Raw genomic sequence first — 17,970 nt, 5'->3', positions numbered from 1 at the left:
GTGGCACCAATGCTCGGCAGCCTCGCCTCTGTCAGTGCACCCCAGGGCAGCTGTGGCTACATTGTAGCTCATCACCACCAGTGTGTGAATGTGTGTGTGAATGGGTGAATGACTGATTGTGTTGTAAAGCGCCTTGGGGGGTTCTAGGACTCTAGAAGGCGCTATATCAAATACAGGCCATTTACCATTACCATTAGACCTGACCCAGACTCTCTCTGATGACCCTAGACCTGACTCACTCTCCCCCTGATGACCCTTGACCTAACTCAGACTCTCTCTGATGACCCTAGACCTGACTCACTTTCCCCCTGATGACCCTGGACCTGACTCACTCTCTCTGATGACCCTAGACCTGACCCATACTCTCCATGATGACCCTAGACCCGACCCAGACTCTCTAATGAGCCTAGACCTGACCCATACTCTCCATGATGACCCTAGACCTGACCCATACTCTCCAAGATGACCCTAGACCTGACCCAGACTCTCTGATGACCCTAGACCTGACCCAGACTCTCTCTGATGACCCTAGACCTGACTCACTCTCTCTGATGACCCTAGACCTGACCCACTCTCTCTGATGATCCTATACCTGACCCAGACTCTCTCTGATGATCCTAGACCTGACTCACTCTCTCTGATGACCCTAGACCTGACTCACTCTCCCCCTGATGACCCTAGACTTGACTCACTCTCCCCCTGATGACCCTAGACCTGACCCAGACTCTCTCTGATGACCCTAGACCTGACCCAGACTCTCTCTGATGACCTTAGACCTGACTCACTCCCCCTGATGACCCTAGACCTGACTCACTCCCCCTGATGACCCTAGACCTGACCCAGACTCTCTCTGATGACCCTAGACCTGACTCACTCCTGCTGATGACCCTAGACCTGACTCACTCCCCCTGATGACCCTAGACCTGACCCAGACTCTCTCTGATGACCCTAGACCTGACTCACACCCCCTGATGACCCTAGACCTGACTCACACCCCCGATGACCCTAGACCTGACTCACTCTCCCCCTGATGACCCCAGACCTGACTCACTCTCTCTGATGACCCTAGAGCTGACTCACACCCCCTGATGACCCTAGACCTGACTCACACCCCCTGATGACCCTAGACCTGACTCACTCTCACCCTGATGACCCTAGACCTGACTCACTCCCCCTGATAACCCTAGACTTGACTCACTCTCCCCCTGATGACCCTAGACCTGACTCACTCCCCCAATGACCCTAGACTTGACTCACTCCCACGATGACCCTAGACCTGACCCAGACTCTCCATGATGACCCTAGACCTGACCCATACTCTCCAAGATGACCCTAGACCTGACCCAGACTCTCTGATGACCCTAGACCTGACCCAGACTCTCTCTGATGACCCTAGACCTGACTCACTCTCTCTGATGACCCTAGACCTGACCCACTCTCTCTGATGATCCTATACCTGACCCAGACTCTCTCTGATGATCCTAGACCTGACTCACTCTCTCTGATGACCCTAGACCTGACTCACTCTCCCCCTGATGACCCTAGACTTGACTCACTCTCCCCCTGATGACCCTAGACCTGACCCAGACTCTCTCTGATGACCCTAGACCTGACCCAGACTCTCTCTGATGACCTTAGACCTGACTCACTCCCCCTGATGACCCTAGACCTGACTCACTCCCCCTGATGACCCTAGACCTGACCCAGACTCTCTCTGATGACCCTAGACCTCACTCACTCCTGCTGATGACCCTAGACCTGACTCACTCCCCCTGATGACCCTAGACCTGACCCAGACTCTCTCTGATGACCCTAGACCTGACTCACACCCCCTGATGACCCTAGACCTGACTCACACCCCCGATGACCCTAGACCTGACTCACTCTCCCCCTGATGACCCCAGACCTGACTCACTCTCTCTGATGACCCTAGAGCTGACTCACACCCCCTGATGACCCTAGACCTGACTCACACCCCCTGATGACCCTAGACCTGACTCACTCTCACCCTGATGACCCTAGACCTGACTCACTCCCCCTGATAACCCTAGACTTGACTCACTCTCCCCCTGATGACCCTAGACCTGACTCACTCCCCCAATGACCCTAGACTTGACTCACTCCCACGATGACCCTAGACCTGACCCAGACTCTCCATGATGACCCTAGACCTGACCCAGACTCTCTGATGACCCTAGACCCGACCCAGACTCTCTGATGAGCCTAGACCTGACCCATACTCTCCATGATGACCCTAGACCTGACCCATACTCTCCATGATGACCCTAGACCAGGGGCGACGGTGGCACAGGAGTTAAGTGCTCGCCCCGTAATCGGAAGGTTGCTGGTTCGAGTCCCGCTCAGTCTGTCGCTGTCGTTGTGTCCTTGGGCAAGACACTTAACCCACGTTGCCTGCTGGTGGTGGTCGGAGGGACTGGTGGCACCAATGCTCGGCAGCCTCGCCTCGGTCAGTGCGCCCCAGGGCAGCTGTGGCTACATTGTAGCTCATCACCACCAGTGTGTGAATGTGTGTGTGAATGGGTGAATGACTGATTGTGTTGTAAAGCGCCTTGGGGGGTTCTAGGACTCTAGAAGGCGCTATATCAAATACAGGCCATTTACCATTACCATTAGACCTGACCCAGACTCTCTCTGATGACCCTAGACCTGACTCACTCTCCCTCTGATGACCCTTGACCTAACTCAGACTCTCTCTGATGACCCTAGACCTGACTCACTTTCCCCCTGATGACCCTAGACCTGACTCACTCTCTCTGATGACCCTAGACCTGACCCATACTCTCCATGATGACCCTAGACCCGACCCAGACTCTCTAATGAGCCTAGACCTGACCCATACTCTCCATGATGACCCTAGACCTGACCCATACTCTCCAAGATGACCCTAGACCTGACCCAGACTCTCTGATGACCCTAGACTTGACCCAGACTCTCTCTGATGACCCTAGACCTGACTCACTCTCTCTGATGACCCTAGACCTGACCCACTCTCTCTGATGATCCTATACCTGACCCAGACTCTCTCTGATGATCCTAGACCTGACTCACTCTCTCTGATGACCCTAGACCTGACTCACTCTCTCTGATGACCCTAGACTTGACTCACTCTCCCCCTGATTACCCTAGACCTGACCCAGACTCTCTCTGATGATCCTAGACCTGACCCAAACTCTCTCTGATGACCTTAGACCTGACTCACTCCCCCTGATGACCCTAGACCTGACTCACTCCCCCTGATGACCCTAGGCCTGACCCAGACTCTCTCTGATGACCCTAGACCTGACTCACTCCCCCTGATGACCCTAGACCTGACTCACTCCACCTGATGACCCTAGACCTGACCCAGACTCTCTCTGATGACCCTAGACCTGACTCACACCCCCTGATGACCCTAGACCTGACTCACACCCCCGATGACCCTAGACCTGACTCACTCTCCCCCTGATGACCCCAGACCTGACTCACTCTCTCTGATGACCCTAGAGCTGACTCACACCCCCTGATGACCCTAGACCTGACTCACTCTCCCCCTGATGACCCTAGACCTGACTCACTCCCCCCCGATGACCCTAGACCTGACTCACTCTCCCTCTGATGACCCTAGACCTGACTCACTCTCCCCCTGATGACCCATGACCTAACTCAGACTCTCTCTGATGACCCTAGACCTGACTCACTCTCCCCCTGATGACCCTAGACCTGACTCACTCTCTCTGATGACCCTAGAGCTGACTCACACCCCCTGATGACCCTAGACCTGACTCACTCTCCCCCTGATGACCCTAGACCTGACTCACTCCCCCCCGATGACCCTAGACCTGACTCACTCTCCCTCTGATGACCCTAGACCTGACTCACTTTCCCCCTGATGACCCTTGACCTAACTCAGACTCTCTCTGATGACCCTAGACCTGACTCACTCTCCCCCTGATGACCCTAGACCTGTGTAGTGTCATGAATGTCCTGTTTTTGACCTAAAGGTCATGATCTGCTGCGTCTGCTCGAGCAGAGACATAAAGTCTCTGACAGCCTAATCTACATGAGATAGTGGCCAAGGTCTTTCATGCACTCTGCTCATCTGAACTGCTTCACCTCTGTTACAGCTCAAGACGAAGAACTAACTCTCTTTTGATAAACACATAATCAAACGTGTGTTATTACCAATAATAATGTGAATCCAATGTTCAATCAATCTGTGAAATAACAATGTTATTACTTGATGTTATTTTCCTGTGATCAGTAGTATTTTACTTGTAATTAAAATCCTGGGCATTTGCACTAGACACTGATGACACGTAATGCTGAAGTCACACGACAGATTTCCTTTTGTCTGATCCAATCAGAACATTCGTTTCTGGCTAGGCGTGGTTTTCTGTGGTGTTTGTATAAACCCTCTTTTGCATGTCAAATTCTGATTCGCCAGTAAATCAAAATATGACAATCATAAAAACTATCCCACGCCACCTTTTCTTTAGTTCAAAGCGTTCTAGAGAAGTCTCGGACCGGCCATCCGGACCTCATCTTGAGCCATGAAGAACCTCGACGAGCTGGATAAAATCTGTTGCAAGTTACACCTGACCGCAACGGTTCCTTCAGAATAAAAGCTGAACCTCACGACCCCTTCAGGATCTCGCTGACACCAATAATAACCTGTCGTGACCTGGAAGCTTTCCAAGACTAGTTTGGTCGGCACCGCTGCTGTTTCTTTCGGCTTCGGTACCAAAGAGGGTCCAAGAGGACCTCGATATTCTGGATCTAAACGGAGGCTTCCCCTGGGGTACGTAGACCGACAGATGGCATTTCATGTGCGTTATAAATCTCCTACTAAAGTTTAGAGCGAAACATTCACTCCCACTCTGAACTAAATGCTTCTCCGGATCCTAAGGTTCTGATGACCACATTGCAACACACACACATCCTCTCATGTCTCACTCCATCCTAGTCCGTCAGTACACAGAGTGTTAAAGTAGTCTTGTTTAAATTGTGTAGAAATAAATTTCATAACTATTATAAACCTGACTCTCTCTCTTTCCTCGGAGTTAATACAAAGTGTCGCTTAATCCCTGCAATAAAAAGTTCTGATCTTCTGGTTGTAATATTCAAAGATCCATCAGATTGATGTTTCATATTTCTATGGAATCTCACATTTTATGGTTCATAAGTAAGATGTAAACTACCCATCCTTTACACCTGACATGGTAAAGTGTGACTTGTGAACAGGTCTGTTTGCCCACATGCAGAAACATTTGACCATGGAACAACTCAACGGGGGGCGCTACTACCTGTTGGGGGTAACTCTGTAACGCCCCCCCCCATCCTCATGTAACCCTTTTCCAACTGAAAATGGCCGCTCTTGGCTGCCTGTCTCCTTCTTTGTTGTACATGTCATGTGTCATACGCTCCAGGACAATGACAAAGTTGATTCTGATTTTCTGGTGTGTGAATGAGAAATTAAGGATCAGTCCAACAACCTTCAGGCGAATGTAGAGGGTGGAGTATCCGGTGGATTCTACGGTGGAGTAGATCTCCTCTGGAGTCAGAGCTTTTACTCTCAGAGGAAGAAGCTTCCTGTTGCGATTGGTTTTGAAGATGTCAAAAGGTTCTCCGTTAGCCAGCTGAGGGAAGGAGGACCTCAGATGGTCCAGGAAGTCAGACTCCTGTAGACCACAAGGACACTTCAGGTCCTGGACTGGAGTTGTCGTAAACACTAGGAGAAACATTTAGATGAAGATAAAGATCAAGTCCTAATCATCAGTACCTCATGATACTCAAACATCTCTCCTCTGATTGGCTCACAGCAACACGACTCTACCACTGACGGTTTGCTCCTTAACTCCACATATAACAAGCCTGGAGGAGTTCTGCTGTGTGGTGGTACAGCTAATGCTAATGGTTAGCTTCTACTAGCTTAGACGTTCTCCGCTGTTTCCTGGAGGCTAAACCAGAATTCACGAAGATCCGACTGGCTCATCAGGTAAAAATCTGTTTCTCTGTGAAACCGCTCATTGATGTCCTGACTAGAGCCCTGCACGGGCCTAAAATCTGAGCCCGTGTCCGGCCCGAGGGGGTGGAGCCCCGTCCCGACCCGGTCCGAAAAGGTTTTCAGGATTCTCTGGCCCGACCCGAGCCTGACTTTTTTTTAACCAACTAAATGAAAACAAAGTGCGTCAATCCTGACCGATGTGTTAAAAGACGTGCAGGATCCGATCAATTTGTTCTTCCCTCGTTTACCGTCACGGAGATAACGGCGCACTGGCTCTGGTGTTAATCAAGTTAAATTTGATCTCTTTCCAACAATTATCACAAGAAAACAGAACAGTTAAAAGCAGGGCTTGTGTTGTGTTGACCGGATAGTTCCCGTATTTGACCGTTTATTTTGACGGAGAAAGAAAAGAATTACCCCGATGCATGCAGACGAACTGACATTTTATTCTACGCACATCGCAGATGTAGCTAAATCACTCAAGAAAAGATTCCCATCTGAGCTGGACACTGCTCAGCGCATATGTGCACAGCGAGCTGAAGATGTGGAGAGAGGCTTGGAGCGCGTCGCAGAACCAGAGCGCATGCGGGAAGGTCCTCCCACTGAAGCGAGTGTTTTCCAAACCCTGTCTCTCAGAGAGACTTGTCACTTAGAAAATGTTCCCTGATAATGAAACTTTGGCTGAATAGCGCTTGTTCCTGTCTCCAATGTGGTGATGGATCCAGGAGCCGTCTGAGGAGAATCCCAGAATCTCACATCCTCTTCAGCTCAGAGAGCGCCGAAATGATTACGCACAAGCGTGATGCGTCAACCCGGTCTCATAGTAAGATCGGGTTGGACCTGTTCAGGTTTACGCAGACAATCTTTACATAGAATTGACTTACAGATAAAAAATTAATTCAGTAAAATATAAAGCATTTTATTTAAATATCCATTCATTATTTTACAAGCACAGAGAGCCGCATCAGATGGATGGAAGAGCCGCGGGTTGCCGATCCCTGCTCTAGTTCAAGATATCATTAAAATTCCAAAAGTGCTGAAAAGATTAAAAATGGGGCTTTCTGTGCATATACAATACATTACGGTAGCCACCGGGATTCCCTGTCTTGAGCGCAACGAATCACAACACAGATTCAGAGACGTGCTGAGTTTGTCATCCAAAATGCTCCGTTTTATAACTTTTGAACGGCTTATCAGACTGACAAAATTCCAACGGTTCCTAAAAGTACATAAAAGCAGCTTTCCAACGATCTATAGCACGAAGCAATCAGAATTAGAGAAAATATCGCTACGAGGGAAAATCCTGCTGCACAGCCTGATTGAAACAGAGCGCCACGGTGAAAGCGGATAACCTATAAAATGACATGTTGAGGACGCAAACTGAATACATCTCTTTTATTGTGAGGTAATCATTTCTCCGAGTTTTGCGGGTGCGAGCGGGAGTAGACATGCATGCTGCGGGTGCGGGCGGTAATGGTCAGAGATTCAGCGGGATGAAGAAAGGGCTCTACTGCTGCGTTTAAGTGTTTCAATTTTTTTAATGAATTCAATTAAAAATAAAGACGCCCGGCCCGGCCCGTGTCCGAGGTAATTACACAGTCGTTGGCCCGAAGCCCGGCCCTCAGGCCGACTCGTGGGCCAAGGGCTTCAGTGCAGGGCTCTAGTCCTGACTCATCAGGCGTGTTTAGTTGTGTTGTTGATCGACTTGAGAAATATGCGCGTCTGCAGACCTGAGAAGGACTAAAACATGTGTGATGAGTGGATCTTCTGGAACCAGGAGAGTTCAGAACGTACCGGTGTCAGAGAGAACCTCAGTCTCAGAGTCCTCCAGTAACCGGACCCTCAGAACTACGTGTTTCTGTAGAGCGCTGGTCCCAGGACCATCGGGTCTGTTACCCACAGAAGGAACTCTGGGAAGATCAACAGAACATCGTATCGGCTCTGTTAGAGGGACAACGATCACTGATAAAGCCTATGTGGCTTTGATGGTATGTAAACAACAGCCTGTTACATCATTAACCACCAGCAGGACCTTAGTCTCCTCTGTCAGTGGGTCCCAGGGCAGCCGTGGCTACGGTGGAGCTCATCACCACCAGCGTGTGAATGGGTGAAGGACAGCTTTGGAGTCCTCTGACTCAGGAAGGTGCTACACAAGTGTGGGTCCTTTTTATTTATCGTAACTAAAATTAAGACCAACCATCCCAGCAGGGGCTTTGTGTACTTCCTGGTTCTGTTACCCTGATAGCATTGTTGTCTCTGGGTCTTTCAGGTCCTCCTGGAATGGTCCATGGTTTCCTGGAGGTGGTTTCCCCTCCTCCTCCTCTTCCTCCTTGGTGGTCACAGGCGGCAGGTCCAGGCTCTCTGCTGCTTCCTCCTTATCTGGACACCAAACAGCCAGAGTTTGTCTCTGATCTCTGATGTGAACAAACATCTGAGTCCGTCTCCAGTTGTAGAAATGTTAGCTGTAGCTGCTGACACATACCTGGCTGCTCCTCTTCCTCACCAGCAGCCACCACCTCATGGCTGCGCTGATCTGGGACCAGCTCTTTGTGTTTTCAGACACAATAAAACAACATGTCAGATGAAACGTTTACCTCCACGTGTCAGTAATGAACCTTCAGAACAGTCTCTCAGCACCACCTCCAGCCTCCCACTGACCTTCTCTGAGGAGTTTGACCCGAGGCTGCAGGAGCTCCAGGTGCCTCCTCTGGCGGTCCACCTGCTGCCTGAAGCCCGAAGCCTCCGCCTCGTAGTCGTTTACGATCCTCTCCACCACCGCGAAGATCTCCCGCGCGGCCGTGGTCAGCTTCTCGGTGATGATTCCTCTCACAATATCAGTTTTAGACCCACTGAGCGGCTCCGAGCCGCCGCTGCTGCAGTAAAACATCATTTATTTTCCTGTTCAGCACTCATGAGCAAAGAAACAACAACTTCTACACGCTGGTCGGAAGCGGAGCAACCCACTTCCGTGTTGTGGTGCAACCAGAAATGTCATCCCCGGTGCGAAGCTAAAGTTGTTTCCTATTTACATTCTCGTGCTAATCTTGTTCTGGCCAGATGCACACCGTGCTAAAAGCTGCCTTTTTTAACCTTCAAAAATCAAAAAATTCACTCTCTTTATTCGTGTTATTTTACTATAAAGACTGGGGTTTTAGGGGGGTTTTGTAATAAGCAAATTAAAGCTGAAGTTGCAAACTAGGAAAACAAATCAAATCAAATCAAAGATACTTTATTAATCCCAGAGGGAAATGAGCCTAAAACAATAATTTCATTCCTCTTAACGACTTTCTAACAGTTTGCTAGAAATATATTGAGAATTAAATTTTATTTATTTATTTATTTATTTTTATTTTTTTGTTATCTCACACAGGGCTGCCAACTTTTGAACATTTGGAGTGACATGGGGTCATGGGGTTGGGAGCGGAAAATTCGCAGACCGTTTTGGGAGGGTATTGTATATAATATTGAGACTTTTTGAGCTCTACATTTTATTTATTTATTTCTACACTGTATGGAAGAGGATTACCGCTCATAATATCAGAGAAGTAGAAACAGCCGGCTGCTACCACCTCGACTTTTGAACAAACCACCAGAGTCCATAAAAGATGGTGCCATTTTTATTCACAGACACCAAGTGATGTTTGGACCTAGAATACGGTGGGGGTGGCGTGGTTGATGAATTAGTTGGCATCACTTCTTAACATATTTGAGAATGAAAAAGGAAATTTGAACCAATCCAATCCAATTAGACTATTTAAGTGTGTGTGTGTGTGTGTGTGTGTGTGTGTGTGTGTGTGTGTGTGTGTGTGTGTGTGTGTGTGTGTGTGTGTGTGAGTGTGTGTGTGTGTGTGTGTGTGTGTGTGTGTGTGTGTTACTTTTGGAGGAGCCGGTAAAGTCTGATTTAAACATCTCCATCAGCTCAAGTGTGGAGTCATGCATATACATTGATGGAGAGGTTTTCCCTTCAGATTTCTCATCACCTGAGGAGTGCTGCAAAGCAATTCCTCGCCAGGACAACAAAGGGCTGTTCCTTTGCACATCGAGAGGAGCCAGTTGAGGTTGCTCGGGCATCTGGTCAGGATGCCTCCTGGATGCCTCCCTGGTAAGGTTTCTCAGGCACGTCCAACCGGGAGGAGGACTAAAGGGAGACCCAGGACACGCTGAAGGGCTATGTCTCTCAGCTGGCCAGGAAACACCTTGGGATTCCCCTGGAGGACCTGGTCAAAGTGGCTGGGGAGAGGGAAGTCTGGGCCTCTCGACTTAGGCTGCTGTCCCTGCGACCTGACTCCGGAAGAGCGGAAGAAAATGGATGGATGGACAACAAAGGGCGTAGTGCTCTTCTGGAGTATCCTGCCACCATTACAGTCACTTATCTGGACCAAGATCATGTATTTACTGCTGTGTTTACATTGTTTCAATGCAAAATCTATGGGAGAAAACCCTAAATAAGACCTAAAACTCAAACTGAAAACTTGGCTTAGGGGCTTAACCACAAACAACCATCAAAGGTAGATACTCGGGTATCGTCAGCATGTAGCCTGGTAATATCAGTGATGAAATCACTAAAACCAATGTCTAGGCAACAAGATCATGAGCACCAGATGGACTCAAACAAAGTGCTCAGGGGCTCTCAGAGCTCCCCTGAGTCCCACACCAGTTTAGTCCTCTGAGCCTTGTGAAGACTCCTCTGCTGATCCCTGATTGGGGTCAGCTGTGCAAGCAGCAGCAAGAGGGAGGAGGGACAAGGCAGAGGGATGTTAGAGCATTGTCCATGGTGCAGGAAGAGTGCTGTCCAGGATGCTCAGGCTAGAACCGTATCTGCAGAAACATGTGTTAGATGTTTATGTTTATGTATTTAGCAGATGCTTTTGTCCAAAGCGAATTACAAGTGATAATCGGCATGTTGCCCTTGAGGCTAACAACAACAATAACAACAACAACTTGACATCAGTCATGGAGAGTAGGGAACAAGGAGTGGACAGTAGAGAGGGGGGACGGGTGCAGGTAGGGTGCTAGTTAAGAAGATGCTCTCTGAAGAGCAGGGTCTTCAGGAGTTTCTTGAAAATTGAAAAGGAAGCCCCTGTTCTGGTAGTGCTTGGTAGGTCATTCCACATTTGTAGAATGATGCATGAGAAAAGTCTGGATTGTCCTGAGCGTGGTGTAGGCACTGCATACCATACCATACCATACCATACCATACCGCACAGTCCCATACCATACCATACCATACCATACCATACCGTACAGTCCCATACCATACCATACCATACCATACCATACCGCACAGTCCCATACCATACCATACCATACCGTACAGTCCCATACCATACCATACCATACCATACCGCACAGTCCCATACCATACCATACCATACCATACCATACCATACCATACCGTACAGTCCCATACCATACCATACCATACCATACCATACCGCACAGTCCCATACCATACCATACCATACCATACCGTACAGTCCCATACCATACCATACCATACCATACCATACGGTCCCATACCATACCATACCATGCCATACCATACCATACCATACGGTCCCATACCATACCATACCATACGGTCCCATACCATACCATACCATACAATACAGTCCAATACCGTACCATACCATACCATACCATACCGTACCATACCATACAGTCCCATACCGTACCATACCATACGGTCCCATACCATACCATACGGTCCCATACCATACCATATCATACAGTCCCGTACCGTACCGTACTGTACCATACCACACCATACCACTTTTATTTATAAAGTGCTTTTAACATGGTATTACAGTCAACCAAAGAGCTGCACATAATAAAACAACACAAAGCATAAAAGAGTCACATTATAAAAAACAAAATAAAATTGTACAAGTACAATCAAGCATAATATTTTATATTGTACTAAACTGTATTAAACTATTTTTGACCAAAAATGGTTAGGCTGCTTCCATTGTGACCCGACTGGACTGTAGATAGGTGGAGAAAAATCGATTGCTGGATGACCAACTCAGTGGCGCCTTCTGTTACGACCCCTGGGTTTTACCATGGTTGGTCGTATTATTATAACTGTTTAGTCAGTGTTTTGCCCCCTGCTTTGGTAGTTTTCTGCCCATTGTTTTGTTTTCTTTTGGAGTGACAACACTGGACCCAGATACAAGATGGCTGCCTCCATGCTGTTGTCCAGTAATCATGGAAACCACAATGAGCACCGCCAGCCTCATCACTAGTGGATCCCTCCACGGTTTTTCAGGTGGAAGCAATTGGACTAATCATTTTCTCTGGATCTGGAAAGGATAAAAGGCTGGAGGAACTTTCATTCTGGGAGTTACTTGTAACCAAGTAGTCTCCATTTGAGCTGGTTTCAGGGTTTAGAAGTTTAAACATCTTGAAAGAAAATAATTCCTTAACTTTTAATAAGTCTCTCATTGGGTTTAGTAATTACTCATAGTAAAAGGACTACAGTGGCCACTGTTTGAGTTTGAGAGTCTTTTGTGGTTAAGTTGCTGAGTTATTATATAGAAGGTGAAAGCTTCTTTAGGTTTTGGAAATAACCCTGAGTCTTTTAGTTAATCCATCCCTCATCTTTCTTTTGTACCATCCTGTTGGACACTTAGGTCTGATAGGTTTTCTTTTGTTGCTGCCAGTTAAAAGATCTGAGCCTTAGCCTCTTGCTTTACTTTGTACTAACATTGGACTCTCTGAGTTTCATGGGCTGTGTTAGTTGTATTGCTGTTAGGATTTCCAGCCCTTGGTTTTTGTGTTATCTTCTAATGTTTTAATAAATTTGTTCTTCTTTACACAAGTTCCTTCTTGTCTCCCTGGTTTCCCCTCCCTGAAGAAGGTAAAACGTAACACCTTCAGAAAAGTTTCATGGGGTGGCCATGGGGACGGAGAAAATTTTGATCCTTGTGGTAACTCTGGGAATGTTTAGCCTGTAGTGATATAATAAATAATCCTTAATTCAATTTTGTAAAAAAAACATACATTTATGGTTTGTGTGAATATTAATATGATTTAACTCATTAAATGCCAGCCATTTCCTGATCAGTAAAGCCTTTCGTTACCAGTGTTTTTCAGGGTTTTCAGTTTTTTTAAGAGTCACAGAACATGTTTCCCTAATTGCTCTACGCGACAATTGGAAATCCTACCAAGAGGCAGTTAGATCTGCAAAATTTGCATATTATTCCAATCTAATTACTTTAAACTCAAACAATCCCAGAGTACTTTATACAGCAATTAACTCTGTTCTGAAATGAAATGATCATCATGTGGTGCAGGCTTCAGCTAAAATGTGTGATGAGTTCCATGACTTTTTTTATTGGGAAAGTTGCTGCGCTCCGGGCTACCATGTCTAGGTCACCGGTATGTGGCCGTTCTGTTACTGCCATCAGAGGTTTGGTAGAATTTCGACAAATTAGTCTAGATGATTTGATCAAGATTGCTGGGAAGGCTAAGCCGAGCGGCTCGCCGGATGAAGTGATGCCAACGCGCCTCTTTGAAGAAGTCTTTCCAGTAGTTGCCCCTTTAATATTGCACAAAATTAACAATAGTCTCAGTTCTGGTATAGTCCCTGACGATTTCAAAAAGGTGGTTATTCAACCTTTGCTCAAAAAGCCTGGACTGGATGCTTCGCTGGCTTCAAACTACAGGCCCATTTCGAAACTTCCATTCTTAAGTAAGGTACTAGAGAAATGTGTTTACCACCAGCTCTTGGTTTTTATGGATGAGAATGCCATTTTTGAGACTTTCCAGTCTGGCTTCAGAGCCAGGGGCATGTCTAGGGAGTGGCCTGGGGTAGCACATGCCACCCTTGGAATCTGACTGGCCACCCCAGGTGCCACCACACAAATTTACCTTTGAATAGGCTTTTCATTGTCCACAAAAGGCTTGGGGGTAAAACAAAAAAAAGCATAACCACTGGTGCCACCCATGCACAAAGCTGTGCCTCACCTGGGCCACCCCATTTTAAAAGATCTGGACACACCACTGTTCAGAGCTCTACACAGCACGGAGACTGCACTGTTTAGAGTGTTCAATGACATCTATCTAGCGACTGATAGCAATAATTCTGTGTTGTTACTTCTGCTGGACCTCACGGCTGCCTTTGACACGATAGATCATGAAGTGCTGCTTCACCGTCTACATCATTATGTCGGGATTTCAGGGTTAGCCCTGGAATGGTTTAGATAATACCTGACAAATAGAAAATGTGTGTTAGGATGGGAAGTTATTCCTCAGAGTACTCTGATCTACCCTAGGGGGTACCACAGGGCTCGATATTGGGACCTCTGTTGTTTTCTGTTTACATTCTGCTCTTAGGTGACATCTGTCATGAGCTTGGAGTCATTGTCAGCTGTACCTGCCTCTGAACACGTCAAGTGATCTCTCTATTTCTATTCTTACTAACTGTTTGAGGGAGATCCAGACCTGGATGAGTGAAAATTTTCTGAGCCTAAATGATCACAAAACAGAGGCTATATTTTTTGCTCCAAACATATATTGTGACTCTTCCCTAACTGACTGTGGGTCATTTAATGGCCAGCTGACTACATCGGTGACTAATCTTGGTGTTAAATTGGATAGCGCCCTTAGTTTTGATACCCACATCAATGGAGTGATCTCCTCCTCCTTTTGCCACATTCGTCGGCTGGCAAAGATCAAACCATTTTTGTCACGTCATGATCTTGAGACGGTAGTCCATGCTTTTATTATGGTGCGATTGGACTACTGTAACTCTGTTTTATTCAGTATGAGCAAGGGCTCAATAGCCAGGTTGCAAATGGTGCAGAATGCTGCTGCCAGATTTTTAGAGGGCAGGCGCAAGTATGACCACATTACTGGCTGCGCTTCATTGGCTGCCCATTGATGTAAGGATTCGTTTTAAAATACTCTTACTGGTTTTTAAAACGTTAAATGGTTTGGCCCCTCCTTGCTTGGTGTCACTGCTTCAACCCTACACCCCTGCACGGTCACTCCGCTCGGAGAACCTCATGCTCCTCTTGGTCCCAAGAACGCGCCTAAAGACACGTGGTGATCGGGCCTTTGCTGTGGCAGGTCCTAAGCTTAGGAACAAGCTTCCTCTCAGCATAAGGGCCTCCACCTCTGTTACGGTTTTTAAGGCAAGGCTAAAAACCTACTTTTATGATCTGTCTTTTAACCTTTCTAACTAGTTTTATTGTTTTACTTATAGCAATCTGTGTACTCACTGTATTTTTAATCTGTATCTTGTGATACAATGTTTTTATTTTCTGGACTTAATGATTTATGTTTTTTACTTGATCAGTGTAGCGCCTTGGTGGCATGTTTTTGCCTGTAAGGCACGATTTACTAATAAAATTGAGTTGAGTTGAGAACTTAACGTGCTAGGATGATGTCAACGCCAAAACTACCAAAACAAAGAGTAGACTCACCTCTTACATCAGGAAGAATCCGCGTGTTTCGAGAGTTATCTGTTCTTTCATAAGCCATTGTTGAATTGTGATCGGCAGAAGCTTTTCTGGCTCGCGCCTCACTTATTTTTACAGCAGCATCCCAAAACGATCTCCTAGCTCAGGGATTCCCAAAGTGTGGTGCGCGCACCCCCAGGGGTGTGCGAGCTGCCGCTAGGGGGTGCGCGAGGTGAAAAGTGTAATGGCTGAGGAGCTCAGAGAAGTCTGTCAAAAGTCACCATTAGCGTAGCCAGAAACTCATTTGTGGGTGGGCCTAAGAAAATGTAAGTGGGCCCAATAAACGTAACTGAAAACAAGTATATTTTGCTTGTGTGTGTGTGTGTGTGTGTCCTCTGCACATGCCCTAGCTCAGGGGTCGGCAATCCGCGGCTCTGGAGCCGCATGCGGCTCTTCCATCCATCTGATGCGGCTCTCTGTGCTTGTAAAATAATGAATGGATATTTAAATAAAATGCTTTATATTTTACTGCATTAATTTTACATCTGTAAGCTAATTCTAAATGTAAAGATTGTCTGCGTAAACCTGAACAGGTCCAACCCGGTCTTACTGTGAGACCGGGTTGACGCGTCACGCTTGTGCGTAATCATATAGGCGCTTTCTGAGCTGAAGACGATGCGAGATTCTGGGACTCTCCTCAGATGGCACATTGGAGACAGGAACAAGCGCTATTCAGCCAAATTTTCATCATCAGGGAACATTTTCTAAGTGACAAGTCTCTCTGAAAGACCGGGTTTGGAAAACTCTCGCTTCAGTTGGAGGAATCTTCCTGCATGCGCTCTGGTTCTGCAACGCACTCCAAGCCCCTCTCCACATCTTCAGCTCGCTGTGCACCGCTGTGTGTACGCGCTGACAGTGAGCTGCGCTGAGCAACGTCCAGCTCAGATGTTCAGAAGGAAATCTTTTCTTGAGTGATTTAGCTACATCTGCAATGTGCGAAACAAATAAAATGTCAGTTTGTCTGCACGCGTCGGGGTAATTCTTTCTATTCTTTCTCCGTCAAAATAAACGGCCAAATACGGGAACTATCCGGTCAACACATGTCCTGCTTTTAACTGTTCTGTTTTCTTGTGATAATTGTTACAAATTAAACTTGATTAACACCAGAGCCAGGCGCACTGTGCCGTTGTCTCCGTCGCTGTAAATGAGGGAAAAACAAATTGATCGGATCCTTTTCTGACCTTCCCCACCTACAAAGTTTAATTACAACAATCAAACGTGACAGAGCCTGGATTTGTATTCTGAACAGTCTAAACATGTTTTAAAATGAAACGTATGACAAAAGTGGCACCTGCTCAGTAAAACCACCAACAGGGTGAAAAATATCAAAATATTGTCGGCAGAGACAGGCTACAACTTCTGGATCCACTTTATATAAATCGTTTTATTGATTATCTTCTTATGAAAGATAGCTTTGATGTACACGAGCGACCGGTACCGGCTGCTGTCACCTGTTGTGAGCAGCTCTCTGCTGTCTGAGGGTAGGCCCCGCCCACAACGCCGCGGCTGCTGCAGTGTTTTCTTTACTGTGGGAAACGGATAATAATGGCTTTTTGATGGGAACAGGTTGCCGACCCCTGGTCTAGCGTGACGTCTGATATATATATATATATATATATATATATATATATATGATAGAGGGCATATATATATATATATATATATATATATATATATATATATATATATGTATGTATATATATACATATATACACACATATATATATAAATAGCCATGCCCTGCTGGGGGGCTGGGGGGTGCGTCAACATGGTCGGGACATAGAAGGGGGTGCGCGGCTAAATAAGTTTGGGAACCACTGTCCTAGCACATGGATATCCTGCTTCCTGATCATGTGGCGTGTGATGTACGCAGATGAAGATTGGCTTTAGAGCTGGGATGGTTGTTCTCACGGTGCGGGGGCTCATTCTGACGCCCACACAGTAAAAAAATGCAAATGACGACTTTAGTGTTCCACGGCAGTTAATAAGTTAAGAACACCGGTCTGTCTTGGGTATGGCTAGTGGGACGGCCAGCAATTTTCCAGGGGTGGCCATATCCACCCTTTGGGGGCACAACTGAAATGAATTCTGAATTTACATACCGTAAATCCTCTAATATTGGCCTGTATTCAATTAACAGCCGGGTATCATATTTTGGCCGGTGTCGGAGTCGGCGGAGGTGAATAATGGCCAGTATTTTATTGTGGCCGGGTGGAATGTGGTAACAAGCAAGTACGGGGGCGGTTGTGTCATCCGTCTCACTTTTGATTTGCCAGTGATAGACCACGAGGGTAACTTTAACCGCGGAGACGAAGAGGAGGCGAAAATTTGATATCAAGTTCAAAGAGAACGTGCTGATTATGCTGCAGAACACTGGGGAGCAGTAGTAGGGGTTGTATGACCTAGTCGACTTATTCCTGTCATCGACTAGTCGCTGTCACGTGATAATGACTGGCAAGATGCAGCCCTCAGAAAAGACAGCAGCCTGCTGTCAGCAGGTGA

General features: G+C 46.9%; 1 protein-coding gene across 1 annotated transcript in view; it reads right to left on the bottom strand.

Annotated features, from left to right (window-relative positions):
* Nucleotides 1–8,986, bottom strand: part of LOC107372981 (uncharacterized) — a 62,367-nt gene extending 53,381 nt beyond the window's left edge. The window contains exons 1-5 of the mRNA XM_070548401.1: nt 8,663–8,986; nt 8,487–8,549; nt 8,242–8,383; nt 7,799–7,914; nt 5,493–5,728 (exon numbers count right to left, since the gene is read on the bottom strand). Of these exons, the coding sequence (XP_070404502.1) occupies nt 5,493–5,728; nt 7,799–7,914; nt 8,242–8,383; nt 8,487–8,549; nt 8,663–8,894 (789 nt within the window). The 5' untranslated portion in view covers nt 8,895–8,986. The remainder of the gene's footprint in view (nt 1–5,492; nt 5,729–7,798; nt 7,915–8,241; nt 8,384–8,486; nt 8,550–8,662) is intronic.
* Nucleotides 8,987–17,970: the final 8,984 nt, after the last annotated feature.

The sequence above is a fragment of the Nothobranchius furzeri genome, chromosome 2 (assembly GCF_043380555.1).
Source record: "Nothobranchius furzeri strain GRZ-AD chromosome 2, NfurGRZ-RIMD1, whole genome shotgun sequence".
In the NCBI taxonomy this organism is placed as follows: Eukaryota; Metazoa; Chordata; class Actinopteri; order Cyprinodontiformes; family Nothobranchiidae; genus Nothobranchius; species Nothobranchius furzeri.
This window is presented reverse-complemented; position numbering and strand designations above follow the sequence as displayed.